At 36.5% G+C, this 24,226-nt stretch overlaps 4 protein-coding genes and 1 long non-coding RNA gene across 8 annotated transcripts; 2 read left to right on the top strand and 3 right to left on the bottom strand.

The window, feature by feature from the left end:
* The first annotated feature begins 5,191 nt into the window (after positions 1-5,191).
* Positions 5,192-10,634, top strand: LOC105142116 (SUMO-activating enzyme subunit 2). Of its 3 annotated transcripts, XM_011049618.1 has the most exons (13): positions 5,550-5,610; positions 6,083-6,234; positions 6,326-6,436; positions 6,759-6,842; positions 6,924-7,142; positions 7,551-7,652; positions 7,942-8,391; positions 8,479-8,708; positions 8,917-8,931; positions 9,025-9,121; positions 9,216-9,398; positions 9,490-9,587; positions 9,915-10,634. In XM_011049618.1, the coding sequence occupies exons 4-13, from the start codon at positions 6,765-6,767 to the stop codon at positions 10,285-10,287; spliced, it is 1,845 nt and encodes a 614-aa protein (XP_011047920.1). In that variant the 5' UTR covers positions 5,550-5,610; positions 6,083-6,234; positions 6,326-6,436; positions 6,759-6,764; the 3' UTR covers positions 10,288-10,634. The 3 variants fall into 3 exon arrangements, with proteins under 3 accessions (XP_011047900.1, XP_011047909.1, XP_011047920.1); XM_011049598.1 differs by lacking the exons at positions 6,083-6,234; positions 6,326-6,436 and adding an exon at positions 5,192-5,399 and having other exon boundaries at positions 5,521-5,610; XM_011049607.1 differs by lacking the exons at positions 6,083-6,234; positions 6,326-6,436; positions 8,917-8,931 and adding an exon at positions 5,206-5,399 and having other exon boundaries at positions 5,521-5,610.
* A 348-nt stretch (positions 10,635-10,982) lies between these two features.
* LOC105142129 (uncharacterized) lies at positions 10,983-11,529 on the bottom strand. Its single transcript, XR_845511.1, has 2 exons — positions 11,420-11,529; positions 10,983-11,334 (listed from the first exon to the last, which is right to left on the bottom strand). It is a non-coding gene; the product is annotated as an uncharacterized LOC105142129 (long non-coding RNA).
* A 1,548-nt stretch (positions 11,530-13,077) lies between these two features.
* Positions 13,078-16,861, bottom strand: LOC105142095 (probable receptor-like protein kinase At4g39110). The gene is made up of 2 exons (XM_011049556.1): positions 14,131-16,861; positions 13,078-13,599 (listed from the first exon to the last, which is right to left on the bottom strand). Exons 1-2 carry the CDS (start codon positions 16,582-16,584, stop codon positions 13,432-13,434), a joined length of 2,622 nt encoding a protein of 873 aa, XP_011047858.1. The 5' UTR covers positions 16,585-16,861; the 3' UTR covers positions 13,078-13,431.
* A 337-nt stretch (positions 16,862-17,198) lies between these two features.
* On the top strand, positions 17,199-21,147 carry LOC105142078 (26S protease regulatory subunit S10B homolog B). 2 transcript variants are annotated; one of them, XM_011049538.1, is made up of 10 exons: positions 17,199-17,951; positions 18,714-18,833; positions 19,189-19,325; positions 19,418-19,579; positions 19,666-19,752; positions 19,862-19,948; positions 20,035-20,172; positions 20,290-20,481; positions 20,560-20,658; positions 20,944-21,147. In XM_011049538.1, exons 1-10 carry the CDS (start codon positions 17,849-17,851, stop codon positions 21,016-21,018), a joined length of 1,200 nt encoding a protein of 399 aa, XP_011047840.1. In that variant the 5' UTR covers positions 17,199-17,848; the 3' UTR covers positions 21,019-21,147. The 2 variants fall into 2 exon arrangements, with proteins under 2 accessions (XP_011047840.1, XP_011047848.1); XM_011049546.1 differs by lacking the exon at positions 17,199-17,951 and adding an exon at positions 18,029-18,138.
* Positions 21,148-21,557: 410 nt separating this feature from the next.
* On the bottom strand, positions 21,558-24,212 carry IMPL2 (inositol monophosphatase family protein). The gene is made up of 9 exons (XM_011049524.1): positions 24,034-24,212; positions 23,880-23,958; positions 23,589-23,683; positions 23,444-23,493; positions 23,196-23,320; positions 22,978-23,044; positions 22,421-22,510; positions 21,928-22,039; positions 21,558-21,789 (listed from the first exon to the last, which is right to left on the bottom strand). The coding sequence occupies exons 1-9, from the start codon at positions 24,194-24,196 to the stop codon at positions 21,719-21,721; spliced, it is 852 nt and encodes a 283-aa protein (XP_011047826.1). The 5' UTR covers positions 24,197-24,212; the 3' UTR covers positions 21,558-21,718.
* Positions 24,213-24,226: the final 14 nt, after the last annotated feature.

Here is a 24,226-nt window from a genome sequence, read left to right as displayed (position 1 = left end):
TTATTTTGAAGTATCCATTCATGTTTTTCAAATTATAAAAATGTTTTCTCAATGGTGCCAATTAACAATGGATATTATTCGGGATATTTCGGAAAGTATTTATGATCAACAGGAGAGATCATGTCAATCCTGAAACCTTTATACCCATATGAATGACACATCTCCTGTCTTGGCTACCGTGGCAAAAACCCTTCATGTCTGTTTTGTACCAGCACCAGGTGTAGACAGCTGGTTACATGCATGAACCATGTCTGCTCTCCACCGCCATTTTATTTTCTTTTTATTCGGCCAGCCTAGGTAGCTTAAACTCTATCCTCACTATCGATATCGAATCTTATCTTACTGTCGCTGTTTTTTAAATTCCTGTTTTTTGGTTAGAAATGATAGCTGCTACAATAGTAGATGAGCTGGCTAATCCAATTCAACTCACAGATGAACATGGCAACGCAGTTAAATTAACTGATGAACATGGTAACCCTGTGCACATCGCTGGCGTAGCCACCACCAAACAACCTTCAACGTTTGGCGATATAATAAGTGGTGATACGGTGCCTGGTACCGGACATTTGTCTAGTACTGCCAGGAGTGAAGATGCAATGAAGAGTGACATTCGTGAGATGGGTCATCATGGCGAGGTTGCTGGTGATCAGGGGGGACATAAGAAAGAGGAGCATGACGAGACTTCATCTACTTCAAGCTCTGGCTCGGTGAGATATATTCGGTTTAAATCAACTATGTAATTAGGACACGGAATACTAATTATCACACATTGATCACCAGCCAAATCCTTATTTTGAATGAATCGAGATTTTTAAAAAATTTATTATGGAAATCTCAGGGTATGTGGTGATGGTGAGGAGTGAACAATGGCAGATTCTTTAAAAAACGTTGTGAAGCTAACGTCTTTTGTGCACGCAAGGGATTTTTTTATCGTTAACTGTCTCTTGACATTGCAGTCTGAGGACGATGGGCAAGGAGGGAGAAGGAAGAAGAAGAAGAAGGGACTGAAACAGAAAATAAAGGAGAAATTAACTGGCGGGAAGCACAGGGAAGAGCATGGACATACTGTTGACGTTCCCACCACTACCACAGGTCCTGCTGGAGAACAGTACCAGGAACAGGAGAAGAAAAGTGTGATCGAAAAAATCAAGGGAAAATTGCCCGGCCACCATAGCCACCATTAAAGCAGTCTGCATGTTAGGATGGTCCAGTGTTTTATGGTGTTAATTTGTTGTTAGTGCGGAGGACAGGGTTGGTTGAACTGTGTGGATTAGCTGGTGTGGTTATGAGCTATGTAATAATTTGCCTAGGCTACATGTATTAAGCATGTAATCATGCTTTAGGTTGCCTAACAACACTACGTGTTGAAATCTCAGATTTTCGTATAGACTAGCATGCAAAATATAAGAAAACTACAACATTACCCGTTACCCGCTGCAGGACGCGACCAACTAGCCGATCTAGGATGACAATGGACGAGTGTTGGCATGGCGATGGAGGTCAGCTCAAGCAGAGGACACATCTTTCATATCCATGTCCGCGGAACTTTTATATTCATTGAAGTAAATTTTAAATCTTTATATCTCCCGTCTACAATCAGGAAAAAAAAAACACCCTAATATATAATCTATCAATCTAATATGTAAAATACAATTATATGTAAAAAAAAAAAAAAACACCCTAATATATAATCTAAATAAAAAATACAATATGTAAAATTGATTGATGATAGTATGGAGCTAAAATGTTCCATATTTCATTAAAATAAGGGCTCGTTTCATGAAGCTTACTTCTGACTTGCGCGATCTTTTATTTAATACGTGTTTTTTAAAAAATATAAAATTGATATTTTTCAATATTATGGATAGTCAGGATAAAAATAAATATTTTAATATATTTTTAAATAAAAAAAATATTTTTAAAAAATATTATATACCACGACCCAAATCACACACTACAGCTACACTTGCCTTTGTGGATAAAAATCTGTCTCCATACCTGGCTCCATCAGCGTGGATACGTGTTGAGCTCCATTTCCGTGTGGAACCCCCTCGACTCCATACATGCTTACCAGCATTTTGAATTGTTAATGCTTAGCATTAAATTTTGAAGGTTACTGGCATGACCTTCCCTTTACGAGCGGGCTATCATAACGAAAATACTATTTATTTTTATGTTTTAAAAATAATTTTAAAAAATAATTTTTTTTTTATTTTAAATTAATATATTTTTAATATTTTTATATCGTTTTAATGCGATAATTTTAAAAATAATTTTTTTAAAATAAAAAAATATTATTTTAATATATTTTTAAATAAAAAACACTTTGAAAAGCAAACGTAACCACACTTCAAAACATGCTAAAATTTATGCTAGTTTAATACATTTATACTCATTTAGTTGGTTGCACGTATTATTATTATATTTATATAAATATATATTTATTATTAATAAAATAATAATTTATATTTAATATTAATATTATATTAGATTGATGGATTTAATATTTAATTTATAAATTTAAAATAAAGATAAAGTTCATGAGATAAAAATATTTTATAAAAATATATATAAAGTTATTATAATTATGAAATTCTTATTATATAAAAATATTTTTCATGAAAATACTCCTAGTCAATATTCTTTTAAATACCAGATATTCATTATACCGTGAAGACTACACACACACACACACACATAAGGAAGTAATTGCTTTCATAAACTGAGATATAAGAAATATTTAAAACTAATATATGAATGCTTGTTATAAGACATGTACGTTGAACTGACCCACGTAAAAATTTTATATGGAGACATCATTTATGTTTATAGAAAGGTTCACATGATAGTTGTATAAGTGATTTTTTTAGACTTGAGACTACTAAGTTATCTTTATACAAAAAATGTTATGTTTTGATCATATTATATGTTATTTTGATAAAGATATTAAAGTGACAACCATTGAATGCAACATAAACTACAAGAGGAATCGTCACCTTATATGAATTAAAAATATATTTTATATTTTATTAAATAATATTGATTGTTAAATTTTTGTGCAAGGTAGAATGAAATTTGAAAAGAGTTTTAGATCTTATTCAAATGACCAATGACTATAATATTACGAACATATATAATTTGACATGACATGCATACTTCATGCTAATATATTTAAATTAAAATATTGTTGATGGAAGGATAATATTTACATTAAAAAATCAATCATTGAAATGTTATATCAAACCACCTATAACTTTCATAATATTTAGGGAGTCATGATAAGTTACCAAATAGTATATTTGATCTTTAAATATAAATTATTAAATTATTAAATTGATGATGAATTAAATTGTTTAATTGATTTAATTCTATTTATATAAAATTATAATTTGTATTTGAGCCAACATAATAAGAACCTAAGGGGTCATGCAAGTTAAAAACTATTAGTCAAAAATTAAACTGTGATAATTAATGAAATATAATTTGATTAAAAATAATTTTAGAAGTTAAGCACTAAAATGTATTTAATTCCGATATTATAATTCTAGTCCTAAAATAATCAAGTAGGAAATTAGTTGATTAAAGTTTCTAGTCATAAAATAATTAAGTGGGAAACTAATTGATTAAATTTCTAACATTATCCTTAAATAAATATTTTGCTATTTATAGGGTTTTTATGATTCATTGTAAATATAAAGTCATGCCTTTTAATTTTTTAAATATTATCTGGTAGAAAAAAAATCATGTAAGTCACAAAATAAAAAATTAACACTTTAGGCATAGTAATCTCTCTTTCATAAATAAGAATTTAGAAATTTTTTATTGATGGTTTATTGGATTATGATAGAAATCGGATAAAGGAACGACTTGTAGTTTACGATAATTTAAACATTTAAAAATTTATTCAAAATCAGAAAATATTAAATTTTTAGGTGATAAACCCTTAAATAACTTTAAATTTATCTACCAAAATTCTAAGAATTTTCAAATATTATTTTAAATTTATTATTTCCACCAAACCAATAAATAAACCACTTATAGTATATCTTTCTCGATTAATGATGAAGTCTGATTGCAATTATTATTCCATGCAAGTTATTAACGAGTGTTGAATTCTCCTAAAAGTCCGATTCCAATTAAAAAACTTCTATTCTTTCACACACACACAAACATACTTTTTTCACAACACATACATTTATTATTTTTTTAATTAATTCTAAAAAATATAATATACTCTTCCCTTAACAATTACTTTGTTTTCTTTTTATAATGCACCCAGTAATTACTTCATCATTGAAAAATAAATAAAATGATTGAAATAATGCATGCATACGAGCGGCCGAATGAAGGGCTATGTTCGGGGCTGAAGTAATGGTTATGTCTTGTTTAAAACTACCTCGAAAAAAACACATAAATGCAAAAACAAAAAATAATAAAAAAACCCGCCGAAAGTCAAAACTAAGACCATGCTTTGTTGCATAGTTAATCCCTACTCCGAAAGTTGAAAGTTTGACCTGTTGACCCGCTGAGAGTGTGTTTTGATGGTGTTTGCGCTGCGGTTTTGATTTTTTTTTAAATTAGTTTTTTTATTGTATTTTTTTTATCATTTTAAAATGTTATGTTAAAAATATTATTTTAATATATTTTAAAAATAAAAAATATTTAAAAAGCAATCCTCTAATATTATCTCAAATATTTCATTGGAATGTGACAAGACAAGGTTTGTGTATATATATAAAAAAAAACTAGGGTTTTACCATAGTTAATCTCACCTTCAATTGCATTTGTAAACGTATCGGAAGCCCTCATTGCACATTATTTTCCATGTATCATCACAGTATAAAAATACCATCATTTAATTTCAAATTCAAATTAATAAAATATCATTCAGCTAACTATGATGATGCACATATCGCAGACAAAATCCGAATAGATTTTCAAAATTTATATTTTTTTCTTAACGATAAGATCAAAATTAAATCTGATTTTCCACCAACTCTTGGCAAGATACTATTTTTTATATGAATCCGGTGCATGGAAACTATCACAAAGCTTCAATGGCTAGATCGCCAACTAGGTGGATCCCCAGTTAAGGCGTGACTTTTGGCCATTAAATAGTCGCTCTCATCTGATGCCGCCCCTTTACACGCACACTAGCCCATTGAATTAAATTAAACAATCTAAGATCCTCTCCACTTGCCCTCACGTCTCGTGTTCGATTCCCATCCTCCATCACTTTCTATCTGTAGGCTGTAGCTAGTTGCTTAACATAACTAATCCATAAATACTGCTTAACACTAACAAAAACATTTCAGCTTCTTTCTAACACTGTTTCTTTGTCTCGTCCTTCTTCGAAAACCCAAATAATGGCTTCTCTTCAACACTCACAAGCGATAAAGGTAATTAAAACTGTCTAATTCTTTCAAGCCCGCTTTTAATTCTTGCTTACTGTTAATGGGTTCTCTTTGTTTTAGTCAATTGAAATGTAGTTTTTAAGGGTTTTGTGTTTGTTTTTTTTAGGGTGCGAAAGTGCTTATGGTTGGAGCAGGTGGGATTGGTTGTGAGTTACTAAAGACTCTTGCTCTTTCTGGCTTTCAAGATATTCATATTGTGAGTATATCTTTATTTTTTTCTTTTTAATTTTTTCGGGGAGTTTCTCAGGGATCAGTTTTGGTTGTTTTTCAAGCCAGGTTCTAGTTTTCTAGGGTTTGAATGGACTAAGTACTTGTTATTAGTCTTCATTTTTGTGTTTTGGGGTTATGATATGATTTTATTTTTGTCAATTGGAGTTCCTTTTTGAAGGGTTTAGAGCGCGGTTAGGGTTTGACAAAAAGGGTTTTTTTTTTTTTTTAATTTCAGTGTTTATCTGTTTGAACTTGTATTGATTTAAAAACTCTAGGAGGGAATCAACTTGTGGAATTATTTATTATTCCGAAACATATGAAAATACACATGCCTGAATATGAATCATTACTGGTTAAGAAAGTAGTGGTTTTTATGTCATGAGACTGAGAATATTATTGACCTGGTTAATTATAAGGTTGCAAATGCTTTCCAAGTAATGAGTAGTTGGTGGTAATAGAATGCAGCAGCTGTGATAAGAGTGAACATAGCATCAATGGATATAAATGAAGCGGTGATTGCAGTTGTTGTCTGGGGCTTTGGAAGTGAAGGGTTTGGCTCAGTGGTTGCAAGGTGTTTTTCATGTGCGAGATGGTGGAGATGATAAGGAATGTAGGTACAAGGTGATGGGATTGTTTTTATGTTTGGTGTTCTTTGTTCTTAGGAGCGAAACATGGTGGTGACTGTGTGCTTATGGTGAAAGGTTGTCTAAGGAGGTGGTGATGGTATGAACTAAAGGCTGCCCTTATGAAGCTTTAGTGGTGGTTGGTGAGATAAGGGGCACCCAAGAAGATATGCTGCCCTTATTTGTTAGGTATGTCATGATCATCAACAAACTAGCTTTTGTAACGGGAAACTGCTGAAAAGCAAGGGGATGGGTTGCCCTACCAGGAAGTTGCAACTTTAGCTGAAACTTACATATTGGGTTTTTTGGCTAGGCATTTATTGCTTCACAAAATGGTTAAAAAATCTTAATCAAATTAATGGCGTACCAAATTAAGGAGATAGTGTAGTTTGAGGCAAAGACATGTTGGATTTGAACTTTCATTTTATTGGGCATTTGCATAGATAGTTCATGTTAAGGCCCTCATCTTTATGCAGCACTCCTTTATACATTTGCTTGCATTTTTCTGCAGATTGACATGGACACCATAGAAGTAAGCAACCTTAATAGACAATTTCTGTTCCGTCAATCACATGTTGGACAGTCTAAGGCAAAGGCAAGTGCTCGTTGTTATTGAATTAATTGGGTAATGATCAATTTCATGTCTTATCTTATTTCACACCAATGTTTCAACCAGGTCGCTCGTGATGCCGTGTTAAGATTTAGGCCTCACATAAGCATTACCCCTTACCATGCAAATGCGAAGGATTCTAACTTCAATGTTGACTTCTTCAAGCAATTTAATGTTGTTCTGAATGGACTAGATAACTTAGATGCAAGGCGACATGTGAACCGCCTTTGCTTGGCTGCTGAAGTTCCTCTGGTTGAAAGTGGAACTACTGGGTTCCTAGGACAGGTGATATTTTGTTGTGTATAATTGCTCCTTCCAAGATCAAAAGGAATGGAAAAGTCTGTTTTGTCAATAGTTTGTTTTCATTTGTTGCTGGTTTGAAAATTGAAGTTCATGGACTATTTGTTGTTTACTCATATTTTGTCCTTTAAAGTCTGATGATTAACAACTTGAATTTTCCACCAGTTTTTGGCCCTCATTGTTTTTTTAAATGAATGAACAGTTATTTTGGCAACTGAAAATATTGATCTACTTGTGTTGATTTATTTCATGTTTTTAATTGCATATTTGTATCTCTCTCATTCTCTCTGCCTGCTAGTTGTCTGTGTCTGGAAGTTGACATTCCTATACTGTTTGTTTGAATGTTTTTGAGAAACATCATGATTTTTTTTCTTCATAATTTCTTGGTGGCAGGTTACAGTGCAAGTGAAGGGAAAAACAGAGTGCTATGAGTGTCAGCCTAAACCTGCCCCAAAGACATACCCTGTCTGCACAATTACTAGTACACCATCAAAGGTGAATGATTAATGGTTTTTTTTTTGTGGTTTTTATTAGCAAACTTGGTTTCACTTCTTCTTGGGGATGAGGTGTTCTTTCTTGTTTGTGAAGATCAGTGTTTTTGTTAACAGATGGAAATTTCTTGGCCAGCAATATTTTATTTGAATTGAAACTTTACTCTGCCAGAAATTAGGTCGTTGCTTGGTCAGAAAATCATTTATAATGATAACCATGATGGCTCTCGATGTAATAATCAAGATGGAACTTCTGTGTTTTTGATTTTCAATTTCATTGTTTGAAACTGCAGTTTGTTCACTGTATTGTTTGGGCGAAGGAACTGCTTTTTGCAAAATTATTTGGAGACAAGAACCAGGTGAATGATTTAAATGTGCGCTCTAATGATGCTTTTAGCTCATCTGAAAACACAAACGATGTATTTGAATGGAGAGATGATGAAGACTTCGAGCATTATGGAAGAAGAATATATGATCATGTTTTCGGCTATAACATTGAACTAGCTTTGTCTGATGAGGAGACATGGAAAAAACGCAATAAGCCAAGGCCCATATATGTTAGGGATGTCCTGCCTGACCAAATGACCCAACAGAATGGAAATGTTGATATAACTGATGATCTTTCTTCAGCATCTGCCATGGCATCTTTAGGCCTAAAGAATCCACAGGATATATGGTGCCTAATGGAAAATACAAGAGTTTTTCTTGAAGCTTTGAAGCTATTTTTTACGAACAGAAAAAAGGTTTGTTGATCTCTTGTTTTTGAAGAAGCGATTGATGAAACCCTTTGACTTTTGGGTGATCTTCTTTTTATTCTTTTACCTTGGCAGGAGATTGGGAACCTGAGTTTTGACAAAGATGATCAGCTAGCAGTGGAATTTGTAACAGCTGCTGCAAATATTCGGGCTGCTTCATTTAACATTCCTTCACACAGCCTTTTTGAAGCTAAAGGTATTGCTGGGAATATTGTACATGCTGTTGCTACAACAAATGCTATTGTAGCTGGTTTAATTGTCATTGAAGCAATCAAGGTGTTGAAAAAGGATAATGACTGTTACAGGTGTGGCTCAATTTTCTCTAGGGTTTTTTCTAGTATCTGAATACTTGATTTGGGAGTTTTGCTTTTTATTAATGGTTGAAAGATCAGTTTGAGGCTGACCCTTTTCTTGTTTCCAGATTAATGAGGTTAAGGAAAAGTTTAAGGCTGACCATCACATGTTTTTTTGTCTTGAATAAACTTTGTTTTCTTTATGTTCCTTGTTTTTCAGAGAAAAGCTAATGAGGTATTATTTCTGAAAACAAGGACATGACTCTGAAATGTTAATAGTTATGCTGTCAGAGCTGGTTTGTTCTAATCATATGAAACATCTATGCAGGATGACATATTGTCTTGAACATCCATCTAAAAAAATGCTTCTTATGCCAGTGGAACCCTTTGAGCCAAACAAGTCCTGCTTTGTTTGTTCTTCTCAGGTATATCTAATTTTCTTTTCTTCATTGGATTGCCCTTGCGTGTTTTTCCAAGCCATGAATGCATTCTGCTCACATTTGATATGGTGGGGAACAGACACCTCTGTCACTGGAGATTAATACTCATCGTTCAAAGCTGCGGGATTTTGTTGAAAAGATAGTAAAAGCCAAGCTTGGTATGAACTCCCCCCTGATTATGTGTGGCTCAGCCCTTCTTTATGAGGTTGGTGATGATCTTGAAGAAGACATGATAGCAAATTATACAGCAAACCTTGAAAAGGTATTCCTTTCTTTGTTTCTGGAAATGGCATGGCTTAAGTTCAAATTAATATGGTTTTCTATATCAATTTTTTCCCTCTCTTTTCCATTAGGTACTATCTGAGCTTCCTTCTCCAGTCATTGGTGGGAAAATGCTCACAGTAGAGGATCTTCAACAGGAGTTCACATGCAATATCTATATTAAGCATAGGTTTGTCTTTACTTTAATGATGCTGTTCTTTGAACCATTTTGAGTTCGTCCCAGGAGATTTTTTTTTATCCAATGATTCTTCCTCCCCCACCCCCTCCTCTTTTTTTTTTTTTTTTTTTTGCAAAGATTAGTCTCAGTTTAGTTTAATGGTAATAAACACAGTACTTCCTGGAATCTCAGTTTAATTAGATGATTGATGGATATTTGGTTTTCCTTTTGATTCGAGTGTCATTGGGTAACTGTGTCATTGGGTAACTGTATGATGTGCTCAAATGCTCTGATATTGGATGGGCTGCTTAATATTTGCCATATTCTTGATTCTAACAGAGAAGAATTTGATGAGGAGAAAGAACCTGATGGAATGGTTCTTTCAGGATGGACACAAGCTCTTCCTGAGAAGAAGGATGATAAAACATCTATTGGAAATGGTGCAAGTACATCAAAATCATTGCCAACAGAGCCTATGGATGCCCAGAAAGATATCGAGGTGAAAGAAATTTCAGATGGGACTGCTAGTCCAGGAAAGAAGAGAAAACTGCCTGAGTTTTCTGAGGGCTGCACTCTGGATCAGTCAAATGAGGCTGATGAAACTAGGAATGACAAGAAAATCCAAAAGCTTGATGACGATGACGATGACGATGACCTTGTCATGCTTGATCATTGGGGTAAGGACACAAGCAAGAAGCAAAGATTGCAGTAGTTTTTAGCTGTTACTCCAACTTGATTGAGTAGGGCTTCTTACATCTTAATTGTGTATCAGTAGGGAGAAATGGTGATTCTTTTGGTGCTCATAGTTGTTATTACTAGGTTGCGATCTATTAGTATTTTGCTCGAGTACATGCTATTAATTGCTATTCTCCATTTCCCCTTTCTGGTTTATGTCTCTAGCTACAATGTGCATTCTCATAGCTAGATTAACAGAGTGGAATTTGTAACAAGCAAGTACCAGAATTCGTTGAAAATAGACATGTTAAATCTGCAAGATTTTTGTGTCAGTATGTTGGATTCAACTTTGAGGAATGGAAGTTTGGGACAGAATTCTTCAAATTGGCTTATTTTCTGTTTGTGCTTGTTTGGATGATTGTAGATTGTCAATGCAGGTTGCTTTGCTAGCGTTCTAACAGTTGAGGGCTTCAAGCAAGATTCAAAATTGCATTAAAATGATCAGCGATATTAATATGTCCTCACTTTTAATTGATGGCATGCACTTCATTATATTTTTTTATTATATATTTTTATGTTTTGATTTGATATTATGATATAAAAAATAAATTATTTGAACATATTAAAAATTAACTCTTTAATAGACACATAATCTATTGTTAAATCAAATCTAAGAGGAGATGATTCCATGGGCACGAATATTCTGGCATTCTCAAGGTCACATGGTACTCGTTTAGATATGAACTACAAAATTTTATTATCATTTACAAATGCTTGTGAAGATTTCCTCCTGTACACAATGCGGCAAAGCGTCAAAATAATAATAAAAGAAAATCGCAGAAGGAAGCCAAAAAGCTTATTTGGCTGTTTTCACACACCAACACAGGGTGAGATGCACTGGGTGGAGCTAGATACTCGTCGACATGGATATGGAGGAACGTGCAAGCCATTCCTATCTGAATATTTCTGCCTTTTCTTGGGATCAGGGCGTTCTGGTTTCTTTAGATCTTCAAGACAACGAACATCAGCTATGCATGTAAATGACCTTGCTTTCCCTGAGTAATACCTTGACAATCCCCCCCTCCTGTTCAAAAAACAATTCCCTACAACATAAGAAATATATCGAGTTGCGAAACCAAAGTTGAGAAAGACAGAAAATGTATCCTTACTTTTGCGGAAGATTGGCCCTGAGTGCATCCATGTCAAAAGTCACTTGTTCTGTCTGGTTCTCCATTTTGTGTGTGTGTGTGTGTGTGTGAGAGAGAGAGAGAGAGAGATAGATGCGTTGTTTCTGAGTGGTAACATTGGCCTTTTATATGAGAAACAGTTGGGAGATACAAGAGCCACGTGATGTAAATGGAGATAAGAGCTCACACGTCATGGATAGGATAACAAGTCTCTATAGCAACAATAGGGTTCGATATTTGTGGGTTGCCTCGCATCCTCTGAAACAAAAAGATGCACCGAATTGGTTTTTGGTTTCGGAAATATTGTTTAATCACACATCCACACCCTTATCAACACTTGCTCTTGTTCATTCAATATGGAACCTGTCTTTCTTGAGGCATCTCACTTTCTAGCCCCACCTTATATTTTTTGTCACATCAGCCACTTGACTCACTTGTCCTGGAATGGTATATTCCATCTACCTAAACTGGTTTCTGAAACCATCAAGAAGTCAGGAAAAATTTATCAATCCTCACTAATTAAATTTCCATTTGTTGTGCTAGTGCTAATAACGTGATACATCCCCACTTGTTTCGTGAAAATTTGTTTCTGCGTTACAAAAATCCCCATGTTGACATGAATACCGGCTACAATTTTCTTTAACTTCAAGTCTGTCATGTTTGAATTGGAAGGGAGGCCACAAGAAAGAAATTTCTCGTGAAATGAAAATTTCATCAGTTGGGATATGGAAGGTCAAAAGGTGCTCCAAGGATACTCTAATTATCAAAACCAAAAATTAAATTTGGACAAAGCCTAGGGCAAAGCTAGAAATTAATCCCGCATTAGTTGTCTTTTTTTTTTAACATCGACAAGAGCCATTTTCAATCATCTGCAGAAAAGTCTTTGACAACAAGATTTCTGAGCTCAAGTGGTGGTTTCACATCAGACCCCGCTGATTTTGCCAACCAGTCAGGCACCTTATCTGCTAAACTGAAACTATAGTTTACACTCAGTAGGATTTTAATATCAATGACAATTGGCTTAAACTCCCAGCTTATACATTAACTTTGATCTAGAAAACATCTTATTTATGGATTCTGAACTGTGAACTGGATTGGTGCTGCAGCTTGCTTTGACTTCTTCATAACACCATGGAGATTTTTCTTCCTAGCTTTCTGCTGATATCTTTCATTTCATGGATAGCTAGGCTTCGGGCCTTTTAAGGTGACCTTTTTGTTATAAATGAATCAAGATTGTCTGCCATTTCTTGTACACGATTTCTGAAGCTATAGTTCAAACAACTGGAACAATGATATGTTGTTTCAGCAGCAGGATAGTTAACGGTTCAGTTTAGACTATTTATACCTACTATGAGGATACTTGTATTAAAAATTGTCCATTCACAAAACTTAAAGATCAAATCTGTACAAAGCTAATTCTTAAGCAAAACTTTCAGCAACAAGTTTCTGAGCTATTATACTTTTTGCCTCGAATGGAAGCTTGACTACAACATTTAAGTTGTTCTACAGTTTCTCTCGGACTGAATGCGCTAACCAGGAACCGCCCTGTGTTTTCTGGCAAACATAGATTCAAGCAAGTATATAAACTCAGCCAGAAGCGATTCTTGAAAATCCACTTACAGATTCTGCCGAGACAGTGAGTCCAAAATTCCCATCATGTCATATAGTAGGGGTTGAAGGATGTAGGCATAAGACTACAGCAGGTATACATCTATCAATACCAGTACATTAATCAGTTCATTTTTCTTACAGCTTGTATAAACTCAGACTCAAATACTACACACAGGAAAGAAGATAAATAGAGTCTCTAGATAGGAAACTTGCAACATACACCATGACATGCAATTATAAGAGTGATGCTAGCCCATCAAGTTCTCATTCTGAAGCAAGAGCAAAAGCCACCATTGATGCTCCGAGGTTTAAGATATTCCATGAGATGCTTAAACTCTTCTGTTCTTGGTGACTGATCGATTCGAACAAGGAAGTTATACAATTTACCTGCCGTTTAGCCCAGAAAATTGAGAAAACATTGCAGTTCCTGAATGATCATCAATGACCTGAACTTCAGCAGGGCTTTTGTTGTCTTCGGTGACAGAGACAGAGGTGGAAATAGCTTTGGGAGTAGCTACAGCAACAGGGGAGTCGGCTACGGTGGCTGATAACTTACTTTCATCTTCAGCTTTTCCTATAGAGAAAGCTTCTTGGAGCTGCAAAGCATACTCCAAGTTCCACAGCACATCTCCCATAGTTGGCCTGTCAACACCATGCTCAGCCAAGCACTTCTCTGCAGCCTCAGCATACTTCTTCAATGATTCAGGATTGATGGTACCGACAAGAAGAGGGTCGATGATCTTTTCAATCAACCCCTTCCTCTTCCATTGCATCGCCCATTCAGCCAAGTTAACTTGCTCTCTTGGAAGTTGAGGGTTAAGGGCAGGCCTCGCACACAATACTTCAAGCAGCACCACGCCAAACGAGTATACGTCAGATTTATCAGTCAGTTGCTGCCTCCTGAAGTACTCAGGGTCCAAGTACCCAAAGCTTCCCTTCACTGCAGTACTTACATGACCCTGCCCCATAGGTGCATCTTTGGACAGCCCAAAATCAGCAACTTTGGCAACAAAGGAATCATCGAGCAACTGAACTTCAGCAGGGCTTTTGTTGTCTTCTGCGACAGAGGTGGAAGTAGCTACAACAGCAGGGGAGTCAGCTACAGTGGCTGATATTTTACTTTCATCCTCATCTTTCCCCTTAGAGAAAGATTCTTGGAGCTGCAAAGCATACTCCAAGTTCCACAGCACATCTCCCATAGTTGGCCTGTCAACACCATGCTCAGCCAAGCACTTCTCTGCAGCCTCGGCAAACTTCTTCAATGATTCAGGATTGATGGTACCAACAAGACAAGGGTCGATGATCTTTTCAAGCAACCCCTTCCTCTTCCATTGCATTGCCCATTCAGCCAAATTAACTTGCTCTCTTGGAAGTTGAGGGTTAAGGGCAGGCCTTGCACACAATACCTCAAGCAGCACCACCCCAAATGAGTATACGTCTGATTTATCAGTCAGTTGCTGCCTCCTGAAGTACTCAGGATCCAAGTATCCAAAACTTCCCTTCACTGCAGTACTGACATGACCCTGTCCCATAGGCGCATCTTTGGACAGCCCAAAATCAGCAACCTTGGCGACAAAGGCATCGTCGAGCAGAATGTTTGTGGTCTTCACATCACGGTGAATGATACCTTGTGCAGTTCCCGTATGCAAGTAATGCAGTCCGCGAGCAGCTCCAATAGAGATCTCCAGCCTTTGCTTCCATGACAATGTGGGCAAATTCTTTCCATAGAGGTGGTCCCTAAAAGGTCCATTGGACATGTATTCATAAACCAGGATCATTTCATCGTTCTCGTCACAATAGCCAATCAAGGACACCAAATGCCTATGCCTGAGCTTTGACAACATCTGAATTTCTGTCTGGAACTCTGTGATTCCTTGTTCAGATTGTGGGTTACCTCTCTTGACAGCAACTTTGGTACTATCATCAATCATTCCAATATAGACATTGCCAAAACCACCAACACCAATTATTGCACTTGAATCGAAGTTATTGGTAGCCTCCTGCAACTCTGACAAAGAGAAAAACCGACCTAGACCAAGAGTTGACGAGTAAAAGTTGGTCTTGTGAGATCCCATTGAGGTTTTGCTTGTCATGAAGCTATGGTCACCAGCATGGACTGGAAGCAACCAAGAAGAAAAGCTATTCCTCTTTTGCCAATCTTGGGGTCTCTTGTGCCACTTCAACACCATTGCACCAAGGCCTATAAATGCACCAAACATCAACCCGAACCCTACGTAAGTAACTACCTTGTGTTTCTCAAGCACCTCACCATCAACCCCGAACACTCCATCCAAACTGTTAACTTTACTGCTCATTTTGAAAACCTCCAAGCCATTCAGAATAGCATTTCTCGTACCAGTTTCATCATCCATCGGACCAACCTCGATTGCGAGTCCATTAGACATCAAGGAAGCATCCACCACAATGTCTTTGAAATACGGGACTGCCAATTCGTCTTCGATGGATGACAAATCCAAACCAGAAATAGCCTTTTTGCCATTAAGATAGACATTAAAGTAGAGATCATTGAGGGTTTTACTCACAATGTCACAAAAATGCAGCCGAACTACGTAGCTGAATGTTGCATCAGCCACAAAATTCCATGTTAAATTGAAATTTTGAATCCTTGTTTCTGAATCAGCCATTTGCTCAGCAGATGCGTAGACCGTTGCTGGCGCAATAAGTGATGAGATTCCTGGACCATATTTGATGGAGGAAGTAGGGACAGATGCACTTTTGGCCAAGGCTTCGTGCTTAAGGTATGGCTTATCAGGTACCCATCTCCTCGAAAGTGTGTCGTTTTCTGAGGTAATCAAAGGCCCCCCCATGTTAAGCCTGTACACTATTTCGTATCCAAAGTCGTTCAAACCAGCAAAATCGTTAACTGGGAAAAGGTTGGTGGCTTGATCAGCTATCAAAATGTCAGGAGCTGAAACAACCTCAATGGCATTGATGAAAGCAGCCGAATTCTTCAGAGGTTTAAATTGGATGGAAAAGTTTGGATCGGTCATATTAATTAGATACTCCTTCAGTACAGCTTCAGTATTGTTATTTATATTGAAGGTGTGCAGGAGGGCATACTTATCTGTGTTGACAGAGAATGTTGCAGTTCGCAGATCGAATTCCGTGTTATTGATTGGAAAGAAATGCAGGCGCACCCAATGCCATCCTGCACTCTTCAATGTAAATGCGTAAGTGGCATCCTCTTTGAAAATCCTCGCGGAGAGATATATAGGAGAAGGAACGTCTGCCGATGGAACAGATACTAAGATATCTTGCTTGGTTTGCAAGTATCCTTGGGCCTCATGGTCGGTCTTGAAGAGTCTTCCATCAGGAACAGAAGCCAGGCTCCTGGCTCCACAGCTGATGAGAAACTCATCAGCTGGCTTGAAGGTATTGCCACCCGCGGATACAATGCTGGGCCAAGAAAGCAAGGGTAAGAGGAGGGCAAGGAGGATAGCCATAGGTGTCGACAATAAGGAAGGTAGAAAAAGATTATTTTTTGATGCTTTTAATCTCCTTTTTTCCATCTCCATCCCTCCTTTGGGTGAGGGTGGGATGGTTAGAGTTAGACAGAAAGAAAGATATCAAAAAGGAAGGTTTTCAATCCCCCTGTTATGGGGTTGGTTAACTTCATTTCTTCTTTTTTCTTGAATATAAGTGGAGGGGAAGAATTGACAGGTGAGATGGCTTTTGCTTTGCCAATATTGGGGCAATGTTTATGGTGAGGAGATTTTTGTATTGCAAAAATTAGTTGGTTTTACCTCCTATTTTTGTAACACAATGATCATAAATAGCTAATCTTATCTGAAATGGTCAAACTCCATTCTTGCCTCTCTTCCTCTCTACATTTCAAAATTTTTATACAATTCTGTTTTCGAAACCATAGGTTTAATTCTGCTGGTTCTGCCTTCAGACACCAGTAACTTGCAACTTAGCAGGTCCACTCGAGTCAATTATTTTTTTATCATAACGATGTTGATTCATTTTCTTTTTTTTAAAAAAAAAGAAATCCCTTTTAGACTAGTTTGGCTGGGAACGAGAGATCGAGATAAGCAATGAAACTCACTTGGGGCACGTCCTCAGCGGACTGTGCGGCAATGAATTGCCATAGCAAGATCTTAGAAAGATGGCAAAAGGAAGGCACGTCCTCAGCGGACTGTGCGGTCATGAATTGCCATAGCAAGATCTTAGAAAGATGGCAAAAGGAATCCAATTCAAACCAATCGCAAAATAGAATTAAGGGAGTGTCAATTAGCAAACCTCAAATAATACAGTAAAATGCTCTTTTTCTTGGTTGCCCAATCAGTGTAGCTACATGGTTTCCAGCTTAAAGAAAGTAGGAAGCCTTTGAGTTTTCTTGGCCTACGCATTCTATTCACATGAGGAAGTTCTTATTCTTTTTCTTGAGAATCAGTTGTGTTTAGTCAGGGCATTTTCTTCTACTTTTTTCGTTAAAATTAAAATCCAGCTGGGGTTAGACTTCATGAATTCCCCCTATCAACCCACCAGACTTTTGATTTCAATAATTATGATTTTATCCGTAAATGCTTATCCATGGTATTGAAACAAACATAAGGATCCCCGCCCCTCTAAAAAGGAAAATTTACGGTTAAAGGACCTAATTAAGATTATATTAATAATTAGAAGGCTAGGCTTTACCTGTAAACAAAAAAGTGAAAGAAACAAAGAAGTCTATTGCTTTAGATTTTTTTTCCTGAAAAACAAGTGAGAGCTAATTTATGAAAGAAAGGCAAACCTCAGTCTCTCTGTGATTCAAACAGGAAAAGAAAACAAAGAATGTCGAGCGAAGTAGAGGAGGCGGCTCGACGCCGTACAGCGATCGCCGAGTACCGCAAGAAGCTACTGAACCATAAAGAGCTCGAATCCCGAGTCCGTACAGGTCACCGCAACAAAACCCTGATTTTAATTCTAGCAGATTTAGGGATTTCTTTTTCAGACAAAAAGAGTGTTTTTTGTTAATCTTGAATTTTTTATTTTAAAGAAATTAAGCAGATTTTTGGATCATGAGCTAGGGTTTAAGTTTGTAATTGAGTTTTGTTTCTGGGTTTTGTGTGGCAATTCCAAAGGTTAGATTTCTTCCTCTTATTATTCATTATATATTTAGGAATTTAGATTAGGATGCTTCAAGACAAAAGTTCGAAGTGGCTTGATGTTCGGTTTTGTTAGTTTGTGTTTAGTAATGTAACTTTAGGAGATTGAGTTTGCGTTTTGTTCAAGCTAAACATGACTGAATGAAATGCTGCGATGTTTTTGTTCTAGCTCAACTAGTGAATTTGACATGGTTTCTGGTTGTTAGATTAAATGACTGGATTAAGTTGAATTACTAGGAAAATGGACTGAGGTTTGTTTGGGTTTGAGATGTAAATTTTCACTACTTATTAGTTAAATCACATTAAAGGTAGAGGGAATACCAATTCTTTGTTTTATTTTTCTAATCCTGTGGTCGTGTTAACAAAGATACCATTTTGGGGATAAAATGTAAGGGAAGGAAATTAATACTTAGTTAGAAGTTTGTTTTTTCGGTAGACAAATTTCCCATGTTTATATTTTCGGTAAATATTGTTTTGTCCTTGGAGTCTTGTGCTATTGCTTTTGTCTGTCGTGTTAGGAACTGACATGTTTTGTAATTGGATGGATTCAGTGAGAGAGAATTTGCGGGCTGCCAAGAAGGAATTTGCCAAAACTGAAGATGATTTGAAGTCCCTTCAGAGTGTTGGACAAATCATTGGTGAAGTTCTCAGGCCACTCGACAATGAACGCTGTAATAATCTCTACTTTTCCACATAAACAGTAATTGGGAGACTGTAGGGTTTTGTTCATTCTAAACAACATTAAGCCGTGCACTTTCTTTTTCTCTTTCATTCACAGAGTGCAGCTTAAACATATCAATTTTTTTATATTTAAACTATATTCATATTTCGCTTCAGCAGCCTGCTGGTATTAATAGCTTCTTTATCATGACGTTATATATATATATTTTTTTTTTGTTGTCCTTGAATGCTGTCTATTGACTTTATCATGACGTTATATATATATATTTTGTTGTCCTTGAATGCTGTCTATTGGTTAGGTATATTACAGGCTGGGGAACTAATATATATTATCATACTGTTTAGTGATAGTTAAAGCAAGCAGTGGACCTAGGTATGTGGTTGGTTGTCGTAGTAAAGTGGACAAAGAAAAACTAACAGCTGGAACCCGAGTTGTTCTTGATATGACTACTCTCACAATCATGCGAGCTCTTCCTCGTGAGGTAAGTATTGATGCTATAAACTATTGGATGAAATTATTAGTTGTTCAACCAGTGTATGTGCCCTAAACTGTTGTGGAATTTTTGTTTTACAGGTTGATCCAGTTGTATATAACATGCTTCATGAGGATCCTGGTAATGTTAGCTACTCTGCTGTGGGAGGGCTCTCAGATCAGATTCGAGAGCTTAGAGAATCTATAGAACTGCCTCTCATGAATCCAGAGCTCTTTTTGAGGGTGGGAATCAAGCCTCCCAAGGTAATAACACTATTTGATGCTGCTTCATCTGTTGGCCTGGAAAACTGAAAATACTTAGAGAGACGCTGAAATTCAACATTTTGCAGGGTGTTCTTCTTTATGGACCTCCTGGAACAGGAAAGACATTATTAGCTAGAGCCATAGCAAGCAACATAGATGCCAACTTTTTGAAGGTTAGAAATTGCTGTTTACAATTTGAATATCAGCTTCAAAATGCCCTTGTGATTGCACACTCATGTACGTGTGTTAACCAAGAAATGTGATTTTTACTTGTGGATTTAGGTTGTGTCGAGTGCTATTATTGATAAATATATTGGTGAAAGTGCTAGATTGATTAGAGAGATGTTTGGGTACGCACGTGATCATCAAGTAAGAGCGCAAATTATTATAGAATATTTTCCCTTCGGTGACAAGATTTATTAATCATAACTTACTAAGTGTTTTCTGCTTGCCAGCCATGTATTATATTTATGGATGAGATTGATGCCATCGGTGGACGTCGATTCAGTGAGGGAACAAGTGCAGACCGTGAAATCCAAAGAACACTCATGGAGTTGCTTAATCAGCTTGATGGATTTGACCAGCTTGGGAAGGTAGCTTAATTTTGTTTTCATCAAACCAATCCTATACCTCAATTTGTATGGATGACTTGTTTTGACATGGAGCACTTGTTTTACTAGAAACTTGTTGACTCTGAGTTGTGTTTCCAGGTTAAAATGATTATGGCAACAAACAGACCTGATGTTCTGGACCCTGCACTTCTTCGACCGGGCCGTCTAGACAGGAAGATAGAAATTCCATTGCCAAATGAGCAGTCAAGAATGGAAATCCTCAAAATCCATGCTGCTGGAATTGCCAAACATGGTGATATTGACTATGAAGCGGTTGTGAAGCTTGCTGAGGTGAGCCTGGGATGCTTCTATCTGTACAAATTGTTAGTTTCTTTTACCAGACTATTAAATCAAGTGTCTCTGTTGCAGGGGTTCAATGGTGCTGATCTTAGAAATGTTTGCACTGAAGCTGGGATGTCTGCAATCCGTGCAGAACGTGATTACGTCATCCATGAGGATTTCATGAAGGTAAGATTTTCAGAAATTTTTATGCATGTTAGGCCTGTTTGCTTATGAACTCTTCAATCCTTTACTTGTCAGACAGTTTTGTTTTCTTTGAGAGAGCACGTCTTTTTCCTGCCCATTTACTAAGAGAATCATTAGCAAAATAGATCACATTTCTGCTGTGCAAGCTATGAAAATTGAAAACCCTTTATTTTTAAGTCATCTTACTGTGACAATGGACATCTAGACATTTACTCTCGTTTTGTATATTTGTATGGTCTGACATGTCATGGCTTCCTGCCATTTCAGGCTGTCCGGAAATTAAATGAGGCCAAGAAGCTTGAATCTAGTGCTCACTACAATGCTGACTTTGGAAAGGATTGAAACCCTGTTTATCATGCTTGATTTTTCCGATAGCATGCCATGCAACTCAGACCCTGAATGAAATGGAGGAGTTCAGATCTTGTACCATTTGTTGTTACTGTCAGTGGAATCGCTGCTTGTCTATTTCACGAAAACAATAGTGTCAGCAAGGAGATACGCAATTCTATTATGGTTTCAGTCTTGGCAAGCAACGTTGTTCTTTTGGAGCTGTCATTTGTTGACTGTAATGTGGGCAAGCAACGTTGTTCTTTTGGAGCTGTCACTTGACTGTAATGTGCTAGTACGCGAATTGCAGCGTTTCCATTTTATTTATATAGCTGTTTTTTTTAACCCGTTTTAGCTGAATCATTTTCTACTCAACTGAAATGCTTATATTTGATCGTTATATCCCTCTGCCAATCAACTGGTGAGCAATTCAAGCATCTCAATTTTCCCTGAATATCACTGTTATGCTTTCACTCGACTTTCAGTTAGTCTTTATAACTAATGTGTCTGAGGAGGTTTGACATGAACACAAATTGATTGATCAATTACTCAGATAAACAGAAAAGTAGATTTATTATTGATGAGATGTAAATAAAACTAGTTCACTTGTACTAGTCGAATTAGCTTCCCAAGGGGGTCTGTTTCTAAAATAGTAAATATTTGAACCACAAGAGCAGACATTGTTACATTGGAGGTAAGAATCGGGTGCAAATCTTCAATGCCATTGTAATGCATCTAGAGCTTGTTGGTGAATTTGTTTATCTCCAGCCGCCACTACATTGAAACCTGAAAAATGAAATAGGTGAGGACCAGCATGATGCCTGCTTTCAAAGCTAAGTTCAAACTCTAACATGGATAAGATGAATCGTGTGTCGCAAATAAAGGTAAATCAGAATAAAGAGAACTTGGTATAAACTAGAATACTTGTTGCACGAGAATCTGGAGAAGCCTCCCAGAAGAGGTGGTGTCCTTTCCAGTCTGTTATAATGCCTCCAGCTCCCTCTATCACAGGTATCAGGGCAAGGAAATCGTATGGCTGACAACAAGAGCAATATGATTGAATTATATATTGACAATAAAGTTTGTTCAGCAAAAGCTTTATGCAGTATGAGAATGAAAGCAACAAGGTTTGTTTTACTGTTGAAAAAAAAAAGGCAAGCACTACAAAGAGGCACAAAAATGCAAATGCAAGGCCCTTTTACGTCTACAGAATTCATCGCACGACGCTAAAAACTCCATTTCTTTTGAACTATTCATTTCTGGGAAAAGGCTAGCCACCAAATTTGAAGTAAAAAGACTTGTTCTAATTACAGCAATTTGAAGTGCTAAAAACAGTCCCATGTCTTCCATAGTGCAGAGTTATACACGTCAAGGATACATCAGTTCGATCAGCATTGTAGATAGAAGCACAAGTTACCTTGAGACCAGACTCGATAACGAGGTCTACATATCCAGAAGCCAAAAGAGCATAAGCATAACAGTCACAGCCATATAATGGCACTTTCACCTGCAAACAATAAGAACATGAAACAAGAGGGAGAAAGGGATCAAAACACTCGAGAAAAAGTACAATTCAATTGTTTACTCAGAAAACATTGAGGTGATGTCCATAGACAAATATCAGTTGCAAATTGACAAGTCTTTACATAATCTATCAAGTGATGCAAGTTGACAAAATCCCTAACTTACATGCTGGTGCCAGAAAATATACCATGAAACAGAGAACAAGGAAGACGAAAAGGAGAAGTACGGAAATTTCCCAGCATCAGACATGAATTGATATTGTCATCTCTAATGATATTGTGAAATAATACCATAGTTGTGTGATTGAGGCAGATTTGTAGTTCAAATCTTATCATTTTAAAGAGATCACCCTGTTCATTTATTAATTGTTTCTATTCCATTTCGGTTGGCATTGTAATGGCATTAAACCGTATCAGGTAAACCTCTTTATCTTGAACAGATCACACAAACCTTGCTTCTAACACGAGCAAAAGCTTCTACAGCATCCCCACTAAACAGATGTGGGCTAGTGGTATACCTGCATAAAGAAAGGAGTTGACAGCTATAAGCCACTCGCATGATATGAATATGGAGAGTTGACTATTTCACAAGAGATGCAATTACTTTAATGAAATCACAAGTCCTACACTGTTTATCTTAGGATAGGATAACAATATGAGAGAGCATACAAATATGCTTGTGACAGTTTGGCACAAGCCCGTGTAGATATTTCCTCTCCATTCAATGTCGTTCTCCTTCCATTTAAGCCAATCCATCGTTCCCTTAATACAGGCTGGTCAATTATGCCAAGAATCTGCAAGGACATTTTCAGCATTTTAAGAAGAATATTCACTTCACACACATTGTAACAAGCTTATTAGCATTAAATGAAACCATTTCTCTTTTATACTGGCAAACAACAGAATGCAATTCTTACCGGTTTACCCTTATATAGCAAAGCAACGAGTGTACCAAACAAAGGTTTACCTAAAATGATCAAACAGATAAAATTACGAGTTAAAAAATTTCAAAGCTCAACACTGACTGCATTAACATTACAGGAACAGTAGCAAGAGGCATACCAGTAATAAAACTCTTGGTCCCATCTATCGGATCCAAAACCCAAACGAAATCTGAAAACTCCTCTTTACACCTCCACCCATTCTCCTCCCCGAAACTACAATTAAAACAGCAAGAAACCCATAATGCAGGTTCAAAAACATTAACCATCACATCTCACAAGAGCAACAAGTTCCCTATTTAAGAATAACCCATCAGCATTTCGTTTCTCTTCTTTACTTTACGCAGTGACCAGACAAAAACTTCTACAAGAAAAATAAATAAAGCAACAGTATGCATTCAATTAAACTCACATTGCATGAGAAGGAAAATTCTCTAGTATAATTGAAATCATAGCTTCCTCCGCTGCTTTATCAGCTATAGTAACAGGACCTGTAACAAAATTAATTAAACACCAAAAGTCTGAAATATCTCAAATAAGTCAAAAGATGAAAATGAAATACTTACTCAAATCCTCTTTGTCAAGAATTTCAAATTTCTTTCTAAAATACTTTCTAATCACTTCACCAGAGGCATCAGCAAGCTTGTTGGCTACATCAGAGAAGCCATCAATGTCTGCTTCAGTGAGGTCTAATTGGAGAGGATTGGATTGATTAGAATTCGAAGTCATGGTGGAATTCAAGTGGGTTTTGTTTTTTAG

Source organism: Populus euphratica, unplaced genomic scaffold, assembly GCF_000495115.2.
Source record: "Populus euphratica unplaced genomic scaffold, PopEup_1.0 scaffold3.1, whole genome shotgun sequence".
NCBI lineage: Eukaryota > Viridiplantae > Streptophyta > Magnoliopsida > Malpighiales > Salicaceae > Populus > Populus euphratica.
This window is presented reverse-complemented; position numbering and strand designations above follow the sequence as displayed.

Bases quoted from the DNA above. Each gene is read 5' to 3' on its own strand.
- LOC105142116 (XM_011049598.1), top strand. From the start codon at position 5,367: ATGGCTTCTCTTCAACACTCACAAGCGATAAAG. The intron at 5,400-5,520 runs GTAATTAAAACT...TGTTTTTTTTAG, and splicing joins AACACTCACAAGCGATAAAG to GGTGCGAAAGTGCTTATGGT. The intron at 7,143-7,550 runs GTGATATTTTGT...TCTTGGTGGCAG, and splicing joins CTACTGGGTTCCTAGGACAG to GTTACAGTGCAAGTGAAGGG.
- LOC105142095 (XM_011049556.1), bottom strand. From the start codon at position 16,584: ATGGAGATGGAAAAAAGGAGATTAAAAGCATCAAAAAATAATCTTTTT. The intron at 13,600-14,130 runs GTAGCTACTTCC...GATGAAAGTAAG, and splicing joins TAGCTGACTCCCCTGCTGTT to TTATCAGCCACCGTAGCCGA.
- LOC105142078 (XM_011049538.1), top strand. From the start codon at position 17,849: ATGTCGAGCGAAGTAGAGGAGGCGGCTCGACGCCGTACAGCGATCGCC. The intron at 19,580-19,665 runs GTAATAACACTA...AACATTTTGCAG, and splicing joins TGGGAATCAAGCCTCCCAAG to GGTGTTCTTCTTTATGGACC. The intron at 19,949-20,034 runs GTAAGAGCGCAA...TCTGCTTGCCAG, and splicing joins GGTACGCACGTGATCATCAA to CCATGTATTATATTTATGGA.
- IMPL2 (XM_011049524.1), bottom strand. From the start codon at position 24,196: ATGACTTCGAATTCTAATCAATCCAATCCTCTCCAATTAGACCTCACT. The intron at 22,511-22,977 runs GTTTGTGTGATC...TATTGTTTGCAG, and splicing joins TTGCTCGTGTTAGAAGCAAG to GTGAAAGTGCCATTATATGG. The intron at 22,040-22,420 runs GTAACTTGTGCT...TCTTGTTGTCAG, and splicing joins TTATCGAGTCTGGTCTCAAG to CCATACGATTTCCTTGCCCT.